The sequence below is a fragment of the Larimichthys crocea genome, chromosome X (genome assembly GCF_000972845.2).
Source record: "Larimichthys crocea isolate SSNF chromosome X, L_crocea_2.0, whole genome shotgun sequence".
Taxonomy (NCBI): Eukaryota; Metazoa; Chordata; class Actinopteri; family Sciaenidae; genus Larimichthys; species Larimichthys crocea.
In genome coordinates, this window is record NC_040020.1 from 30,291,002 (window position 1) to 30,309,282 (window position 18,281).

Consider the following 18,281-nt stretch of genomic DNA (forward strand, 5'->3'; position numbering starts at 1 on the left):
AAAGAAGGTCTTGATCCGAGAACAGAACAACAAATTCCTGAAGTAGGCTGACAATGGTGAAGCAGTCCCTCTGGTGAAACTGTGATACAATTTGAACACAAACACAGCTGCATGCTCAAACCGATAAATTGGGTCATTTAGACGCACAAACAGCCTCTCTATTTTCTGATAAAATGCCGCATTATGTCCCTGAAACAGTGAGGGGCACAGAACAGTCGGGGGGCTTTTTCTCTAACTTCATGCCTCGTCAATGAGTCTTTAAGAGCGAAATTATGGACGTTCGAATGTGCATGCACATCGGTATGAACGCGCAGACACACAGTTCCTGCTTGTTTCTCAAAATTAAACGCTAATGGCAAGTATTGTTTAATAGAAGGAGCAGATTTCATACAGTTTGTACCAGCATGTGGCACAACACAAATGTTTTTTTGTTTTTTTTTTGGGAGAAAATTGCTTCAGAGAATAGAACCACTTTAGCAGAGATGGTAAGGAAAGTGAACACTATTGGTACAATGTTTGCCATTTGCTGCATGACACACATGATAATGATTGACCCACTAAATGAGACTAGTCGCCTTTGCTTTTCATGGCAGTCAGCTCAAACATTTTTGTTGAGGGTGTCGCTAGTAGGAAAGAGATAAGATCACTGAAATCTGACAGTTAGATCTGACTTTTCTATTGGTTTGGCTGTGACACTGGGAGAAGGTGTGAGGAAACATTGATATTTATCCTTTGTCACGGAAACTCTTAGTAGGCCCTGTTTGTCACTCCTCATCCAAAATCCACTTGTATAATAATAGGACTTTCTTTCAACAGCCTTCGATCACAAGCCAACGCTGTGATTAAAAACACTGTGATGGCAGATTGGCAGTAATGGCAGAAAACCTGCAGAGAGGCAGCGTGACACAATACCCAAGTCAGTCTGGGAAGAGGAGGAGGAGGAGACAGAAATAGGTAGAGAGAGGCAGGGGGTGACATGAAATGAGAACATAAGAGCGAGACAACTTTGTGTGTGTGTGTGTGTGTGTGTGTGTGTGTGTGTGTGTGTGTGTGTGTGTGTGTACAAAAAGACAACAAACTAATGATTAGACAAGCAACCTTGTGATAATAGATCTTGACAACTTGACAACTACTCCCTCAATGACTGGAGACAAGTTGCCCCTGAGCAAGGCACTTAACACCATAACAGTCTTACTGAAGCAGATCAGTGTCAGCCAGTTGATGACTGTGGTCATCCTAGGAAGCTTAAAACTGCATAAAAATTTTAAATATCATGACAAACTTTTTCATGTTCGCTGTCCCAAATGAAAGGGAGATGTTCAACGTTTCAAGAGCTTGCCTGTGATATTCTTTCAGGGCAACATCTTGCTGTGGTGTTTTTGAAATACAATTCCCTCTCAGTCATACTGTATACTGTAAAACATTTCTCTTTAGATCTCAGTCTCTTTATTCATATAATTTCAAACTTAGATGTAAAACTGATTTTTATATAAAGAGGAGACAAAAGAAGTTTCACTGCGTATGAGGAGAACATTTCCCACCAGTGTCTACAAACTGACAGCAGCGTTAAATTTGGGAGAAATTTGAAAATCAACCATTTTTCTTGCAGCACCGATTAGATTCTATATGTTCATCCTGACGTAAGTGAGGTGAAAGTTACTAAACAAAGCTTTTAGAAAATAGTTGTACTGCAATGTAGCAAATAAGAAGCGATCTCTTGCTTAAAGCAGAGGTTACAACATTTTAATTTTGTTGCCTGGTTGGTGTGGTGTTAGGCCCTGTTTACACGTACACGGGTATTTTGCAGAGACATTTCCCTTCGTTTGTACCTATCTTTTACACGCAAACGGTGAATTCGCCTCTGAAAACGAATCTTTCTAAAAACTCCGGCTAGAGTGGGGATTCTGGAAAACTCCGGTTTTGCGTTTGCGTGTAAATTGAGATAAACGGAGTTTTAGGCAGCGGATGCGCCAAAAGTGCGACCAATGTTTACTTGTTGCTATGACGATGCTCATGGAAGCATTATTCTGATTGGCTTGCAGAGGATCTTCCTACACTGCCACCCACAGGCTTGGCGTAGTTATGACGGCGCTCGATGGCGTATTTATGCGGGTTGACTTTTTTGAAAACGATGCTATGTGCACGATGTTATTTTGGAAAACGGAGGGAGGGAAATATTCGTTTCTCAACATACCCGGCTACGTGTAAACGTAGCCTTAGATGCATGCATTTCCAACATAAACTACATTATGCACAAGATGATTATGTCTCTTTTATTTGTGTTGATACAGCCAGCATGGACACTTCTGTCTGCAGGCCTTTATCTCCTGCTGGCTGATTTATATTCAAGTCCATTTTTTTTTCTGTCTGTCGTATAGCAACTGATGGTGCTGTATAGTATGAGAGCAAAATGAAAGCAACGAGGGGGCCTGTGGTTTTTTGTTTTCGTTTGTGTGCATGTGCATGTGTGCATCAGCCCTTAGTGTGATTTTTATCATATCTCGTATCTCAACAACTAAAAATACACCACACCACCAACAACCACTGAAGGAGAACTCTGTGCATCTTATGTTTACAACTAAGATCAGCGTTGTTCTTTTAAATTAAGCTGAACTTGACGTTTTTACAATAAAGTTACACAAAATTCAGAGCTCAGTTTTGGGGTGACAACTTTTTTTTAATGTTTGTTTAGTTTTGCATTTGGAAAAAAAAACAGCTGCATGTCTGCACGCAATCTAAAAAAAAAATAATTATGCTGTGTTGGTCTATCAACCACATCTGCAGCCACACTCAGTTATAGAGATCACCAAGTTATCCACCACTGAATGTGGCTGCAGATGTGCATACATGCACGTAGTTACATAGATGTTTGATAGAGCTCTTTTCACAGACATCATGTTGCCTGACTTAAATTGAACAGTACAATACTAGAACAATCATAAAAATCCCAAACAGGTCATTTCAATTTCTCAAAACAGAGTCCAAAAGAAAAAACACAGCAGTCTGTAAATCCTGCAATACACTGACTGAGAAGGCTGCGAAGCATGGGCCTCATCCAAAGAGATTTGGTGAATATTGTCTGCATTTTAGCCACCTAAGTAGGCTTTATACTGCCTCGACTCGGTCTCACCCTGCCATGGTCTTGGCCTTGACTTGGTCTCGGTTTTCATTGGTATTGACTACAGCACTGATGTCTAGCATGATTATAATTCACGGCCAAAGCCTTCCAGGTGGAATTAAAACTTCTGACAAACCAGGGGACAGTGACAGTTTCAGTTTAGTCTGGAGTAAGATTCAATATCAGCGAAGTGGACCTTCTGTGACATTATACAGAGGTCAAAGGTTAATTTTAAATTTGCAGAAGAAAAGTCAATAATCATGGTCAATGATAAAGTATGTTTAATCAGCACACTTGCCAACCTCCAGACATCATAGACTGTTTTGCTGCATTCTAGTCATTTTATGGAGTCATTTTGCTGCCAAAATGTGGCGTCAGGAAGACAACGGGTAAGGAGACATTGAAAAATGGGACCCTCGGGAGAATCTGGAGGGTTGGCAAGTAGCTACATCTATAAACACTAACATTTGAAGGGAAAAAACAAATTGTTCGAAGACGAGGAGCAAACAGGATCATTTTGAAAACAAACAAACTAGATTTTACTAGAAAGTCAGCCTAGACAACACAGTCAACATCGAAATGAAGGAAAAATCTGCATGAAGAACTTCCTAGATTGCTTGATATGCAGATAGGATTGTAAAATATAAATAACTAAAAACATATTTCATGTGATTCAAGTCTGCAGCCATGCTCACATTTCGGTGAGGCTATACTCAGATATCTAGCATGGCTAATTGAAGTAATAGGAACAAAATCTCTAGTTATTCTGTATAATCAATGTGAAAGTCAACAAAAAAAATGTTATATAAAAAGTGAATAGAGAAGACAACACACACACACCTACACCTGACCCAAAGTGAAGCTGCATCATAAGACTCATGATCTGTCTCTGTTATCTAACGGGTGGAAAGCCATTTTATATCTTGCAGGACTAAAGGTTAAGTTAAGAAAGCCGATACCAATGTTATTGTGCTGCTCTGACTATGCTTTTAGAATTCTACAAATTTATAGCAGGAAAATGAAACAATGTTTACGAGACAGAGTTTCCAATATGGCTGCAACAAAAGGAGACCTAACGACTGGACTCCATTTAAAAGTGTCAGATGTACATGGAGTTTTAGAGAGGAGCGGAAGCTAATGTGTGTTGATATGCAGCGCTTATTAGAGAACAAGAGTGCTGTTGATTCCAGTACAGTGCTTCTCATTATGTGTGTGTGTGTGTGTGTGTGTGTGTGTGTGTGTGTGTGTGTGTGTGTGTGTGTGTGTGAGAGAGAGAGAGAAAATCAGAGAGAGCATTGTGGGGTCAAGCATAGGCCTGGGCACAGAATATTGTATATGTGTCTGTAGGTGTGTGTGTGTGTGTGTGTGTGTGTGTGTGAGAGAGTGCGGTGTGTTTGTGTGTGTATTGGCTCGCCACTCTGTCTCCAAGATAGTGCTGTTGGAACACAATGAAGCCCATTCAACTCTGGAGCCACCTCCTGTCTCTAGAATAGTGCTGTATCACAGCTCCTGGTTGGGGGACGAGAAAGGCATGTGTGTGTGTCAAACACAAACACACACACACACACACGCACACACACACACACACACACACACACACACCTCAATGAAGCAATCTTTGAATTGTCATCACATTGATGTAATACCATCATGAGCAAATGTGACGATGGGATGGTGTGTCAGCCTGTGAATTATAATCACTACAGACCTTGATCATGTAATGTCAGTCCACCAGGATGTGTTTTATGAGGGGTGTTCATCACGTTGCATGTTAACGTCACAAAGGGCAACCTAATGGCCCTTAAAGCTCATCGGTGACATAATAATGCACAAATACCCATTTTTATATATTAAAAGCACAGAATAGGTATGGAAACCGGTCCATCTGCTGTGTTATAGCTGTAATCCACTGTGACAACATGATATATATGCTTGTATTATTTAAATATAATAATACATTTTGTAGTTATTGAAAGCTGACAAGCCGAGCCAGGCTTTGTATAAAGAAAACCTGCATAAGGAAAAGGTGTAATTCAATGCACTGCTCAACACCTGACTGATAACCATGAGAGAACCTAAAAAGTTCACATATCTATTTCAAGCTTGATCTGCAGGAAGTGATAAGTACTTGTCTTCCACGGCAGAAATCATTTTGTCAGAGTAGGCAGCGTTTCTCATATACTGACTTTACTTTGGCGGGCCCACTCAAATAGATTTACTCCCACCTGCTTGGTGTTATTGTGTTTATTTCTCCCTTTTAGAGAGATCAATGTAAATGTACTTATATAACCTTTCTAGTCTTCCGACCACTCAAAGCGCTTAACGGTACGTATCTCTTTCACCCATTCACACACATTCATACAAGGAACATAGGAATACTAGTGGCTAACCATTCATACACATTCACACACCGATGGCACAGCCTTCGGGTTCAGTATCTTGACCAAGGACACTTCGACACACAGACTGGAGGGGACTGAACCGCCGATCTTCTGATTAGTGGACAACCCGCTCTACCTCCGAGCCACAGCACCCCAATGTGCAGTCAGTTTCAATGTACAAAATTAAGTAGTACATTTTCTCAAAGACCAGAGCCACTAGCATAACTAAAGACACTTAGTCTAGACTCTTACATGAAACCCTTACTTACTAGTTACAATGCATATTAAATCTAACATAAACATCATAAATTATAATGATTATATGTTGATGATTATGAATCAGCACAGCCTTGATTAGCATCATCAACATCATTAAAATGCTCCACATTCATTTATCTGAAATAATCAAATAGTATAAAATAAAATCAGATTTAATAAAACACGGTAAAGCTTTATTTCATGGGTCTATTATCATAATAATACACTAATAAAATCCAAGATGTTTCCTCAAAGAAAAAAAACAATAGAGTGAAGTGTTCAGTTTGCATTTCAAATTCGATGTTAGCAAAATGTAAACCTTGTAAACTTTCAATTTGTGAAAAAAAAAAAAAAAGCTCACAATAAGAAATCATTAAATCAACAAAGTTTTCAAATTCTTTCCAGGAAACTTCTTGGAAAGAAAATAGGAAATTAAATGCTAAAAAAAGACTATTATACATGTATGCTGACAGCTGGACAGTGGCATGTATTTTATTTTTCATGTATTCAGCTTTCTTGACACTCGTGAGTTTCAAATTTCTGTTACAACGATGACATAGTGACAGATGTGCTAGGCAACATAATCCGTTTTTTGTTTGTTATCTTAAATACACACAGATATAGAACGGTAGCAGCAATGTCTTTTGTTTAAGCACATATAACATTACCTGTACACACTGTTTAAGGAGCCACTGATCCGAAAAGAGCATCTTAGGTTACTGACAATATATATAATGTTGTGTAAGAGAGTAAAGAGTGACCAGTTATCTCACACTGCTGTTATACGGGAGCTGACTCACGTGTGTAGTGTGTGACCTAGATGCTCCAGAAACAGACAATGACAACACACCTGATCTCTCACATGACCTTTCCTTACAATCTATCCTCATTCGAGATAATAGCTGTAGCTCAGTCACACTTTTTGAGCTCCACATTGTCTTACAGGTATCCATGACACAGATACAGGCAAATGGAAGTGGTGTCTGCTTTCACCACCTTTACAGAACAATGAAGCATCAGTGGAGTGAAACCTCAAGCAGAAACACTTTTGTGTCCAGTATGTGACTGAAGCGGGGAGGGCAGGAAGGTACTCTTTCCAGGCCACAGTTGACTGACTTCATATATTTACTGAATGATAATCACAGGTTAACCAAATACAGAATCAGCTCAAAACTCCTTTGATATGTTTGGCATGTGATACAATTAGGCCTTAGGTTGTGCAATGTGTTTCAGGCTTTGTGCTTATTGGAAAATGTTGAACATCTTAAGATTAATCTTAAATCTTATGCCAAAGAACAAAACGAGTATTCTTCATTCTGACTTTCCCCTCATTGTAATCCTTAAAGATAAGTAAGCATTTATGTATTGTGTCAGAGTTAAAGACAGTTGTTGGTTTCATTATCACCTTAGCCACAATAATAATAATAATTATAATTATATATATATGTACACAGTGGAAATCAATTCCCTTCACTGGAGTTTACTGAACCTATGATCTGATGAGACTGTGTTAAACCACTAGGTCGCCCCAGCCGCTCTAAAGGATCCGCGTGGGCGCACAATTCATCTCACAAAGAGCACATGACAGCAGTGTAACGCACACACAAACAACTAACAATATAAAAACATGTTGGTGACAACATGATACCATGAGGAGACAGTGAGGTGTGATGTGATGAATATTCCCACATCCCACCATCCTTATTAAAAATGCATCATTCATTCACTCCCTCTCTCTCACACAGACACACACGCTCCTCTGTTCTTGGCTTATGGACTATATCAAATCCAAGCCTCAGGTGATTACAACAAATGAGACTAAAATGTAACAATTTCATAAGCCTGGGTGATAGTATGAAATAATACATGCAGTAAAATATCACAAAATCAAATCATGGTTTGGGGCAAAATCTTTATGGATCAAGCACTAAATAAAATACTAAACCTTTCAGAGATGTTTCATTTTAATGGGAAGAAGAAATAGTTCACTCTCTTAGTATGTTTAACTGTAATTATGGACAATGTCGTAGACGCCGGCCGGCACTGATGATGATATAAAACATTTAATCACATAATTAATAATACAAATTAAAAAATCTTTAACAGAGCAAGTATTAATAATGTTTAAATCGATGCAGTCCTGTAGTTCGATCCTGATAGTGATTGTGCAGACTCTCCTTCCCAGCATGCCACACTGGAGAAGTGTTAATGTGTTAACAAAGCTACCGGTCTCAGCATTTCTAAGCAGAGACGGCTGAACGTGAAACCAAACCTTTACAAAAACAGATTTTTTAATTTGGCTCAATGTCAACTGACTCATCTTATGACGAGCGGCACGTCGCCCTTGACGACTTATAACCGACTGCAAGAAAACCAAAGCCTCAGTACTTTTTTAAATCTTTACCGCCTGCTGCATGTATTGTCGGCTGATGAAAGAAAATTAAGATTAACCCACTACCCTACAGCCAGAGGTCACTTGAAATAAGACTATTAATGTGTTGGGAAGAGTGTGAATCTTAACAACAGTGGGTTGCAGCTTAACTCAGCCCTACACGACAGCTCGCTCTTACTAGTCCTGATGGCTTCGACTATTAAGATTCTTCCATAATATACTTCTCCAGTGGTGACCTCTCTATCACTACTATACAGAAATATGTCAGAAATATGCCTATTTCAAAGTCCCAGAGCTCAAGGGAACGTCTTCAACATGCTTGTTTTATCCAACCAACAGTACAGACCCTCAAAGTATTCAATTTACAGTAATATCAAACAGAGAAAGGCAGCAAATCCTCACGTTTGCAAAGCTGATAGCAGCCAATGTTTGGCATTTTTGCCAAACAAAGAATCAATTAGCAGATTTGTTGTCTGATCACTTATCTGAGGAAAGAACTAATCGCTTTGACACCCGCATAATTCTCCCTTTGTCCGTGTGTATTGTGTTAGTCTTGAACCATCACAGAGTTTTATGCATCTGGCCTGACGTTGCCATGTGTTAAGTACAGTCTTGGAATACAAAGCAACTATCAAAGCTTTCCTCCTGGCTGCAGCCTGCTGGCGGGTGGGCAGGAGTTTGGGGACGCACGGCAAATAAACAGTGTAATCAAGTGGGAGGAACTACACTGACATTCAACAACTAGAACAGACGGATGGACCACACACGCACAGACACAATTTCACAGACTTGTATATTAAGATGCAGCAGACGAGTCTTTCTACAGGGACCACGATGTAGTACGAAGGCTAAAAAAGGGGCTTTCCTGGGCAAACTGAGGTGAAGCAGCAGAGCTTTTTTAGTTTTTGCAACCTCCTGGGGCAGTGTGTGTGTGTGTGTGTGTGTGTGTGTGTGTGTGTTCAGTAAGCACTGGGCCACTTTCCCAGATGAGATTCTCTGCTGCAGGATAATCCTGATGAAAATGTCTTTCCTCCCTCCCCTCTTTTTCTTTCTCTCTCTCTCCATCCCTCCATCCCTGCATCTATCCATCCGATTGACCATCCGCCGACAAACAGTTGGCTGGCCGCCATCGTTCTTCCTGTCCTACCTTCACTGAAATCTCACCTCCCTCGCACTACGGGTGACAGACAGCTCAGTGACGTTGGTACGTCTCAACAGCCAGAGCGAAAAAGTAATGCGATGACTGTGTCACTGTCATTTTTCAAAAGGCCGGGCTGCTTTTGTTGTGGTTTGAAATGAATCATAAGCACACCCCCAACCTTTTGTAGCTTTTACCTTGGACTCCATTGATCTTTCCAGATCCGACTTCTTCTTCTTCTCTTTTTTTTCTGCTCACTCTTCTGTCTCTAGCACATACACCCCCCCCCCCCCCCCTCTCTGTCCAGCACTGACACCATATGCTAGTGCTTTCTTGCTTTCTAGAAAAAGCTTTATTGTTCTTAACGCCTAGTTGGATTTGACAAATTAAAAACAGCGCATCTTGATTTTTGTGCTCGGGGAAAACAAGTACAAGCATCGTCTGCTATTTTAAGACAGTTTTTCAGAGTCAGAGTAAGGATGTGCTGGGGACTCGCAGGAGGCAGTAAAACACGTGCGTCAAAAATGAGTGTGCGTTGCACTGAGACATCATTAAAGCCCACCACGGTTGCACATTTAAAAAAAAAAAAACAATACAAAGGCAAATAACCTTCTCAGTGGTTGACCTCTCTCCCACTGCCTTGTCTTTTTTAGTTCGGACTATAAATTCGCTTAAAAGTATAATCATACAAAACAGCCTAACCGAGGTTTTCATCACATCCTGTCAGCATTCGCAGATCAGAAAAATAAAACTAAAACTTGTTAGCTAGACCTTAGTCATACACGGCATTACTATTTTCAGAGGTTAGGGTGCTCGGAAATATCATAATTTAAGTGACACTATGCATGTTCTTACAGTTTTATGTAAAATGAAATTTGCAATAGCTGTGACAGCGCACGCACACACACACACACACACACACACACACACACACACACACACACACACACACACACACACACACACACACACACACACACACCTCCTAGAATGAAATGGCAGCCAAAGGGTGGGGAAACTTTTATGGACCAACCACCAACCAACCAACAGAGTGAACTGCATGTGCAATTTAATGTAATTTTAATATCAGATAGTGAGAGTGGAACTTTAAAGAAAGGTTTGTGCTTTTCTCAGTGCTTTATGAATCTACTTCAAGAACGTCGAAGTAAATAACAGAAAGAACACACAAGCAAACTCCCATGCACACAGTCTGGGTGGGTCTTTCTAGCTACAGCTGACGTCTACACAGTTAGTAAATTGGCTACGTGCACAAATAGTCCAGAGGCGAATAACACATTGCAAAAATTCCCTTCCTTTTTGAGCATACTGTCAAAAAAAATGCTGATATCATAAAAAACAAATAAGGAACATTTTCAGTGTGAGATTCCTCTTTGTTGTTTCCACTCGCGATTAATAATATTCTTTTATTTTCATGCATGTCTGTGAGTGAACTGCACTTTAGCCCATTTTTGAGCCTATATTCCTTTCCTACATTTAGTCAATCTGCACCATGACTGTCATGCTGTTTGCTTTGTTAGGTACGAGCAGGTTCTTTTAACAGAGTAACAACCCTGGTGCAGAAAAAGAACAAATTGAAGAAAAGTTTTGGAAATTATGAGGCAATATTTGAACTCATACATGCACATTTGTCCTTGATGAGCATCAGACAAATAGTTTTCACTGGAAGGAATAGGATACGGTCATTCCAGTGGTATGTCTATGATCTCTGTGTATTTATCTGTATAAATGCTTAAGTGGCCAGTATAGTGTAAAGTTTTTGGCAGTTTTTAACCTAAATGTACAGATGCATTTCTTAACAGACATACAACCTTTCAACTTTCTCTCCTTTAATGTTTTTACCTGCATTACACAAACACAAACCATCTGGTATCCCACACAAAGAAATATCTACATATTCATCTTTGACCCAAGTATGACTTGTTCCTCATTTCCAACTGGCACTCCCTATAAATTGTGCGCCAGTGGTACGATCCAGCACTGTAGGCTCAATAAACACACATGCTGGGTCGAGCACAGGTCAGGACCATTTTCTCTCCCCGCTAGGTGGGTCTCCTGAGGTCTACATGGCGGGGGCATGACTGTAAGGTGACACTGAGGTGACCAAGAGGGGGGAAAGAGAGTGAGACAGAAGGGAATGCAGAGAAAGGGGAGAGAGCGAGAGAGCGAGAGAGAGACATCCTCAAGGACAGACAACTTCTATTTTAGCCCGGTGGTAAACTCAGCTTGGCTGTCTGACAAGAGTACGACACAGTGGCAGTGTGTGTGAGAAGAGGCAGGGGGGGGGGGGCTGAGGTCATGGTGGGAGAAACTGCCTTATTTAGAAAAGGGAAGCACCCTCCAAGCAGCAAGAGGGGAGGGACGGAAAGGGGAGAGAGAGAGCGGGTAAGGGAAGAAAAAGCTTGCGATGCTGGTTCTTCCGAGTCGGCCCTATCCTTGACAAACAGCAGTAGTGTGTGGAGTGCTCTTCATCCACCCCCGCATGAAGCCCAGTCACATTTAGTTTGATCTGCCAGAACAGAAATCCATACTTCATCATCACAACTGCTGCCCCCCCTTCAAGACCCTGCCTCAGAGACCATGTGTGTTTGTGGATGTGTGTTAGAAACAACCAAGAGGTTATTGAGCGGGGACTAACTGCATCGTAAGTCAGTGCTTTATGTAGACTACAACCGGGTCAATATCTCTCTCTATGGTATACGACTGCTAGCTGCTAAGATATGGTGTGGTGTGTGATGTGGTATGCTGCGATATCCTTGTTAAACTGTCACAGTTAAGAGTTCTAAACGCTGATGTGAAAGCCCGAGCAAAAATAGAATTCAGGGCTGACACACACTGTGCCAATGGTCAACCTACAGTAGCCTTGAGTGACTCCTGAGACAGTAGTAGTACTGATACAGGTTGACAACCCTGTGATTTGGGGCTAATAAATTTGACAGAAAAAAAAAAAGATACAATAAGCAAAACATTTAGGAAAAAGCACAGAATTCTTAACAGACCATGCTATGTATGATATGCAAATAATAATGTGAAACCATACGACCACACCAAATCTCTTCTAAACATAAGAAAGTTTTTCCTCGCCCATGGTGGAATTGTTGGGCCTCTGTAAATAATATTATTATAAAGAGTATGGTCTAGACCTGCCCTGTATGGAAAGTGTCATGAGATAACTTTTGTTATGATTTGGTGCTATATAAATAAAATTGAATAGAATTGAATCTAAAATAATAATAAAACATAACAAAACTAGAAAAAAAGAAGAAAAAAAGAAAGGCTTGGGCTTCACTAACTGTAGGAAGACCATGAGAGTTGGATGATAGCTCAGAAAGAAATCTAGTATGTGGACCATGAGTTTAGCTTAATACAAAAACTACTACTACAGTGTACATACTTTTTTTGGTCAAGTACAAGAATGAACTTGTATGCTTATATATCTGAGATAGGCAACATATAAAAAAACTGGACTTCCTCATGAAATTTATTCTAGGACAGAAATCTGGGTTCTCTTTTTTGCTGATATCGACATCAGTTTATCATTATAATAACAAAAGGACAACCTACACTGGGATTCTCTAATGCATGTCATCATGCATCTCTTCCATCAGCCTAGCTTCCTGTCTTGCTGTCGCCCCAAAGATGAAATGAATGACTTAAAACATCACAGCGTTTGTTTAAATAAGCCACTCCCTGTGATTGTCAAGTCACAGTTCTGTCACCTGTTGCATTACATTTAATTCCTTACCAAAAGGACACACCTTAAAAAAACAAAACATTTTGGATGCTATTTTTTTTTTCCCCCTTCGCACCTTAAAATGCCAGTTTTGCAGTCTGCAGAAACATGTGAGCTTTCAGAGTCAAAGAAGAACCCCAGAGTGCTACCTTTCATGTGCTGAGCTCCAGGATGATATTTTTGTCCTCTGTAGCTTGTCAGAACGTTAGAGACGGGGGTAAAACTTTGAGCTGTTCGTGCATCGAGCCATCAAACGCCCTCCAACCGACTAATGAGGACTCATTGAATCCGAAGGCAACAGGGGGGGTGGGGAAGGGAGGTGATGGGACAACCAGGAAATGTGCGCCCCCCCCCATCCTCCACCCTTCTCTTTTCAGTCTTGAAACACAACACGCGATCTGCAGCACGCGTGGGCAGAGGGGTGATAGTAATGCAGGTGTGTGTGTGCGATGTATGTGTGTGTATACGAGGTGTGTAGGATGTTGGAACTTGATGGGAAGCCGGAGCAAAATGAGATTATTCACACACACACACACACACACACAAACACACACTGGCAGGAGACTGTGTAGAAGTGTGCAGAAAGAGACACATCAAAAAAAAAAAAAAACGAAGGAAAGAGATGTATGTCTCTGTGTGTGATTCTCTCTTCAGGAATAGCGTGAGCACAGCCAGGAGCATATACTAGTGCGTGCCTGAGTGTGTGTCTTTGTGTGGGTCTGCAGATCATGCCAGGTCAGAGGAGGAACACAGCTTAATTCCCACAACAGCAGCAGCAGCAGCAGCAGGCTGTGCCCGGGAATACATAACCTGTTTGTTGGGTTTGCATTATGTTATTTGGATTTGATAGCACCCCCCCCCACCCCACCCCCAGACACACAGGTTTTACTTTATCCAGGCCGATGGAAAGTCAACAGCCAACACTCATGTGGCTGCATGCTTCTCTCTCCTTTCACCCTCTGCTGAGCTATGTCTTGTAATCACTTTAGCGCTCACAAAACCGTTCTCTGTGTCACAGCACTGAAAACATCTCTTTGTCCCGCTGACGTCCAGAGGAATAAAGAGCATATTAATGTTAGACAGCCTCAGGCAGGAAGTAACGCTAGCTGCTGGGAAAAATATGGACTTCTTCTGCATCACTCAGCTTCACTCAACCTTTGTTCTAATTTCTCCACCCAGCATGCTTCATTCTGGGGGATACAGGTGATCTAGAATTACACCAACTGCGAGCCATCTAAACAATTATTTGAAGATTACTCCCCCAGTTTTAAGCCAGCTCAACATCTACAATTACAGAAGTGAATATGATCCATTGTGTGTTCATCTACAACTGCTGCTTGAGGACACAAACCTGTAACTTCAGGAGGCTCCAGGAAGCATGTTAATGCATCTTGAGAGCTTAAGTTCCTGTTATATGAAGTTACATAAAATATGAGGCACACAGCCACACCGGCCCTTTGTGGAACAGTTTGGAGACCCCTTAAAATAAGCAGACCACATTTTTCAAAATTTACATTTAGCATGTGGCTTATTTACATGCATTCTAGCCCATTTACATGTCCTTCACTGGTGTTCACACACTGCAGAATATCAGATGGCTGCATCCATCTGCTTACATCAACAAGCCTGGTTTGTGGTCATTTCCTGCAGACTTACATTCTCACTCCTAACAAAATGCAATACGTTTGACTTGGAAAAAAGGCTGAGGTCTCCTTCTGGATTTTAAACAGCACTGTTTCCCTTAACTAAAGCAAAGTAAAGGGAATAATCTCTCCGACTGCCGGGTGATTCAAAGAAAGGAACCTCAGGTCTTTTAGTTGGAAAAGCCTGAAAAAACAGGATGCTGTGGAAGAGGAAGAGGCTGCTGATCTGTGCAGACCCAGATCACCTCTGGTAATGTTAACTGACAGCCTCTCTGTGTGCCAGCAAAACCATTTGTTTCGGCCTTGCAACTTAAGTCACAGGCAGTGAAAGGAGGGAGCAGCATAATGAAATTGCTGTGTGAGAGGAAGTAAGGGGGAGCGAATGGAGACGTTGCGATACAACAAAGAGAAAAAAGGTGCAAAGCTGTGAACGACAGTTTTATAAGGATAAGTATGGTATGTAGAAATATATTGACCATTTTACCAATAATCATTTCATATTTACATATGAATTCTTAAAAGAAAATCCCACTACACATGTCCAAAACACAGATAGATTTGAGCTGAATGAGCTTCCAGACATTACAACCAACTCCTCCTTCTCTCTTTTTGAGAAAAGACAGAAACACTCCTGGGCCAGAGGTTTGTTATCTCTTGACACAAAGTTTGGAAAATGTATCTTGACAGACTGTTTGTCATCTGTCTAACTGCCTTAAAAGGTATAGTTCAACATTTTGGGAAGTGCGGTACGCTTACGCCTTCTTGCCGAGAGTTATAAAAGAAGACTCATATGACTGTCATATCAGTATGGTAAACGATAGTGTAAAAATGACATGTCACTGTTTCACAGGGTCATTCCTGGACTATTTCTTGGTTGAGAAATCGGCTGATCCCGGCCAAGAAACAGGAATTTGGAGCGGTGTCCCCCCTTTTTACACTCTTTTTCTCTAAGTTAACTGAAACAATGTGTATTATTCTCTGCATCTTCTTTTTTTTTTGTCTCCTTGATCCACTGTTTTTTCGTCTCTATATGCTTTCACGTAACAGATACGTGCCACTTTGCTAATATTGCAAATAAAATTGAGAGAGTGTGAGAGAAAGAGGGGGGGTTGTTCTTAATCAAATCTGGCAAAAGAAGTGAGCTTCGGCTGTGGGGCTCAGGTGGACACACCACTAAACAACATCTACACCATTCCCACCAACCCACTCAGGCTCTTTGTTCCGTTTTCTGCTCCCCATCCTGACTCTCATTACATTACATTACATTACATTGCATTTAGCAGACGCTTTTATCCAAAGCGACTTACAGAGGAGGACATAAGCTGAGAAAGGTGTAAAGGAGCACAGAATAGTTGTTAGTTTTGTTAGTGTTGTTGTACACAACATACATATTCAGGTATGACAACGCTGTTCAGCCATCAGCTTTGGCATCCATCCTTTAGAAATATTTTATACTCTCCTCCTCCTCCTTTTTTCTGCAACCCCACACCTTCCTTACAGACACACACCAGTCCAGTGCCCTGTCCCTCAGCATCAGCATCACTGTGAAGTGAAAAGGCCAGCATCCCCCATGAGATGTGGTCTTTGTTGTTGTTTTGAGGATCTGAGATATTGGTTAGGGTGTTGTCGACCATTTGAACCCACAGTGAGATAACCACAAAGAACTCGGGAAGTAGTGGTAAGTTAGAGGCCTCTGCCTCTGCTCATGCTGCTGCAAAACATAGTGAAAACATATACTTCCTGCTTTCCCCAAGCTCAAATTCTTTCCTGCTCTGCTCTCTTTACAGCCTCCCAGGTACAGACCCAGGACCAATTTGCTGTCCAAACAAGGCAGAACAAATCAGGCTGCCATTTCCTCAAAAAGGTGCTTCTGGGTTCAACTGGACCGAATGAAGAGTCCTGTGCCTTCTATGCCAACCAGACATAAACTGATCTCCCTTGGAGCAACCTTAGACTCTCAGATAATTACCCCTACCTGACATGCATCTTTAAAACCCTGTATTCATCTCAAGGGAACACACTGAGCATGCTCATAAGCAATGCCCTGTTACACACATTCACACCTGGGAGCTGCCAGGTACAGCTACAGTCTGCTACCACTGAGCTGCTCTAATAGAGTTATTGCTAATTAATTGCCTTGCTCAAGGGCAACGTGTCATGGGAAAGAGGTTCATGTTTACGTTTTTTTTTTTCCAGCGTTTTCCAAAGTCACAATCCTTTCCTGCGTCTCTATAACCTTCAGGCTGCCATGACCATTTCATTCGTTCATTTGCACTAAATTTGCACTTAAATGCCTATCAGGGGTCAGTTTACTCAAGCACGCATATACTCAAACCCATCTGGGACCCTGGATCAATACCTCCCCCTCCGCCTCCTCCCTACAACCAGGCATGGAGGCGAGGCGGATGCGTTCTCGTGGGAAATTAGAAATGCCGTTGTTTTGACTATATGGCAGATGAAAACGTTTTCTGTCAGCGCACACACGGAAGAAGACATCCACTCGGGCCGGGGTGATTCAGATGTTGTGAGATGACGTGTAAGCAGGGAATTTCCTCTGGGCTGGAAGATGTAGCAGTGATAAAGGCTGATGGGCGCCATCAGTTCAGGTGTTTGATGGCGGGGATGTGATGTGTAAAAAGGTATAACAAGGAAGAGCTAGTCTGCAGAACATGTTTTACATCTCTGTGTGGTAAGCTTGGATCGTCCTTTACCATTGTAGTGTGCTTTGGTAGTGACCCCTTCGGACTCCTAGGCCTGTTCAGTAATCCATCCATGGTCTTGGTACACAGTTATTAAAACTAGATTGCACATACACAAGCATATGAGGTGGTACGAGTTGTACACCCTCTCCACTGTGAGCAGTAGCAAGGCCACCTTTTTCCATTTCTACCCATCAGCCTGTCAAAAGCAACTTCACAAACCTCTCACACGCCACAAATACACCTCCCTTACTCCCTCACATTATACACGTCTTACACTGTACGTGCAGTGCCAGGGGTCTCCACGTCACAAGCCATCCTGCTCCCCATCCACCCGCCCCCCTGTGCCCAACCTGCATATCCCGGAATAAATAAATAAATAAATAAATGTATGGTGAAGAAAGGAAAAAAAAGCATCTCCTCTTACCCATCTGTGCCTGTGTCGGATGTCTTTCAGAGGTTCATGGTGCATGAGAGCCCTGCTGTTCTGATTCTAGTCTGGTAGTTTTGCTGCAGAAGCCGCTATGCCATCGCATCGGTGATGCTGGAGTCTCGGTGATAACCAGGGGGGCCGGGGTCTCTCTCCCTTTATGCTTTAGCCGGCTTACTCTACAGTCATCTCGCAGTGTTTACCCCCCACCTCCTCCGGTTTTATCTAACGGATCGGTCGCGCCGATGGATCGTCCCGAGCAGGACTTAACAGTGGATCGTGTCGGTGGTAGTGATGGCACAACCTCTCCTCTTTTCCCTCTGATGTTTATTATAGGAAACACCGAGTAGAGTCTTATCCAGAGACGCTTAAAAAAAATAAAAAATAAATGAACAGAGAAAAACACCGAGCTGCTTCGGTGCGCAAAGGGATGAACCAAACGGTGCAGAAAAAGGATGGAGATGAAGAGAT

General features: G+C 41.7%; 1 protein-coding gene across 4 annotated transcripts in view; it reads right to left on the reverse strand.

The window, feature by feature from the left end:
* Positions 1 to 18,281, reverse strand: part of mgat3b (beta-1,4-mannosyl-glycoprotein 4-beta-N-acetylglucosaminyltransferase b) — a 55,158-nt gene that overhangs the window by 32,881 nt on the left and 3,996 nt on the right. For 2 of the 4 annotated variants that reach the window (XM_010739092.3, XM_027282465.1), the window contains exon 1: positions 17,808 to 18,275. The exons of the other annotated variants lie outside the window; for them this stretch is intronic. Coding sequence is in view for 1 of the 2 variants with exons in the window: in XM_027282465.1 (XP_027138266.1) it covers positions 17,808 to 17,852 (45 nt within the window). In the remaining variant the exon portion in view is untranslated. Of the gene's footprint in view, positions 1 to 17,807; positions 18,276 to 18,281 lie in introns of those variants that run through there. 4 annotated transcript variants of the gene reach the window in all.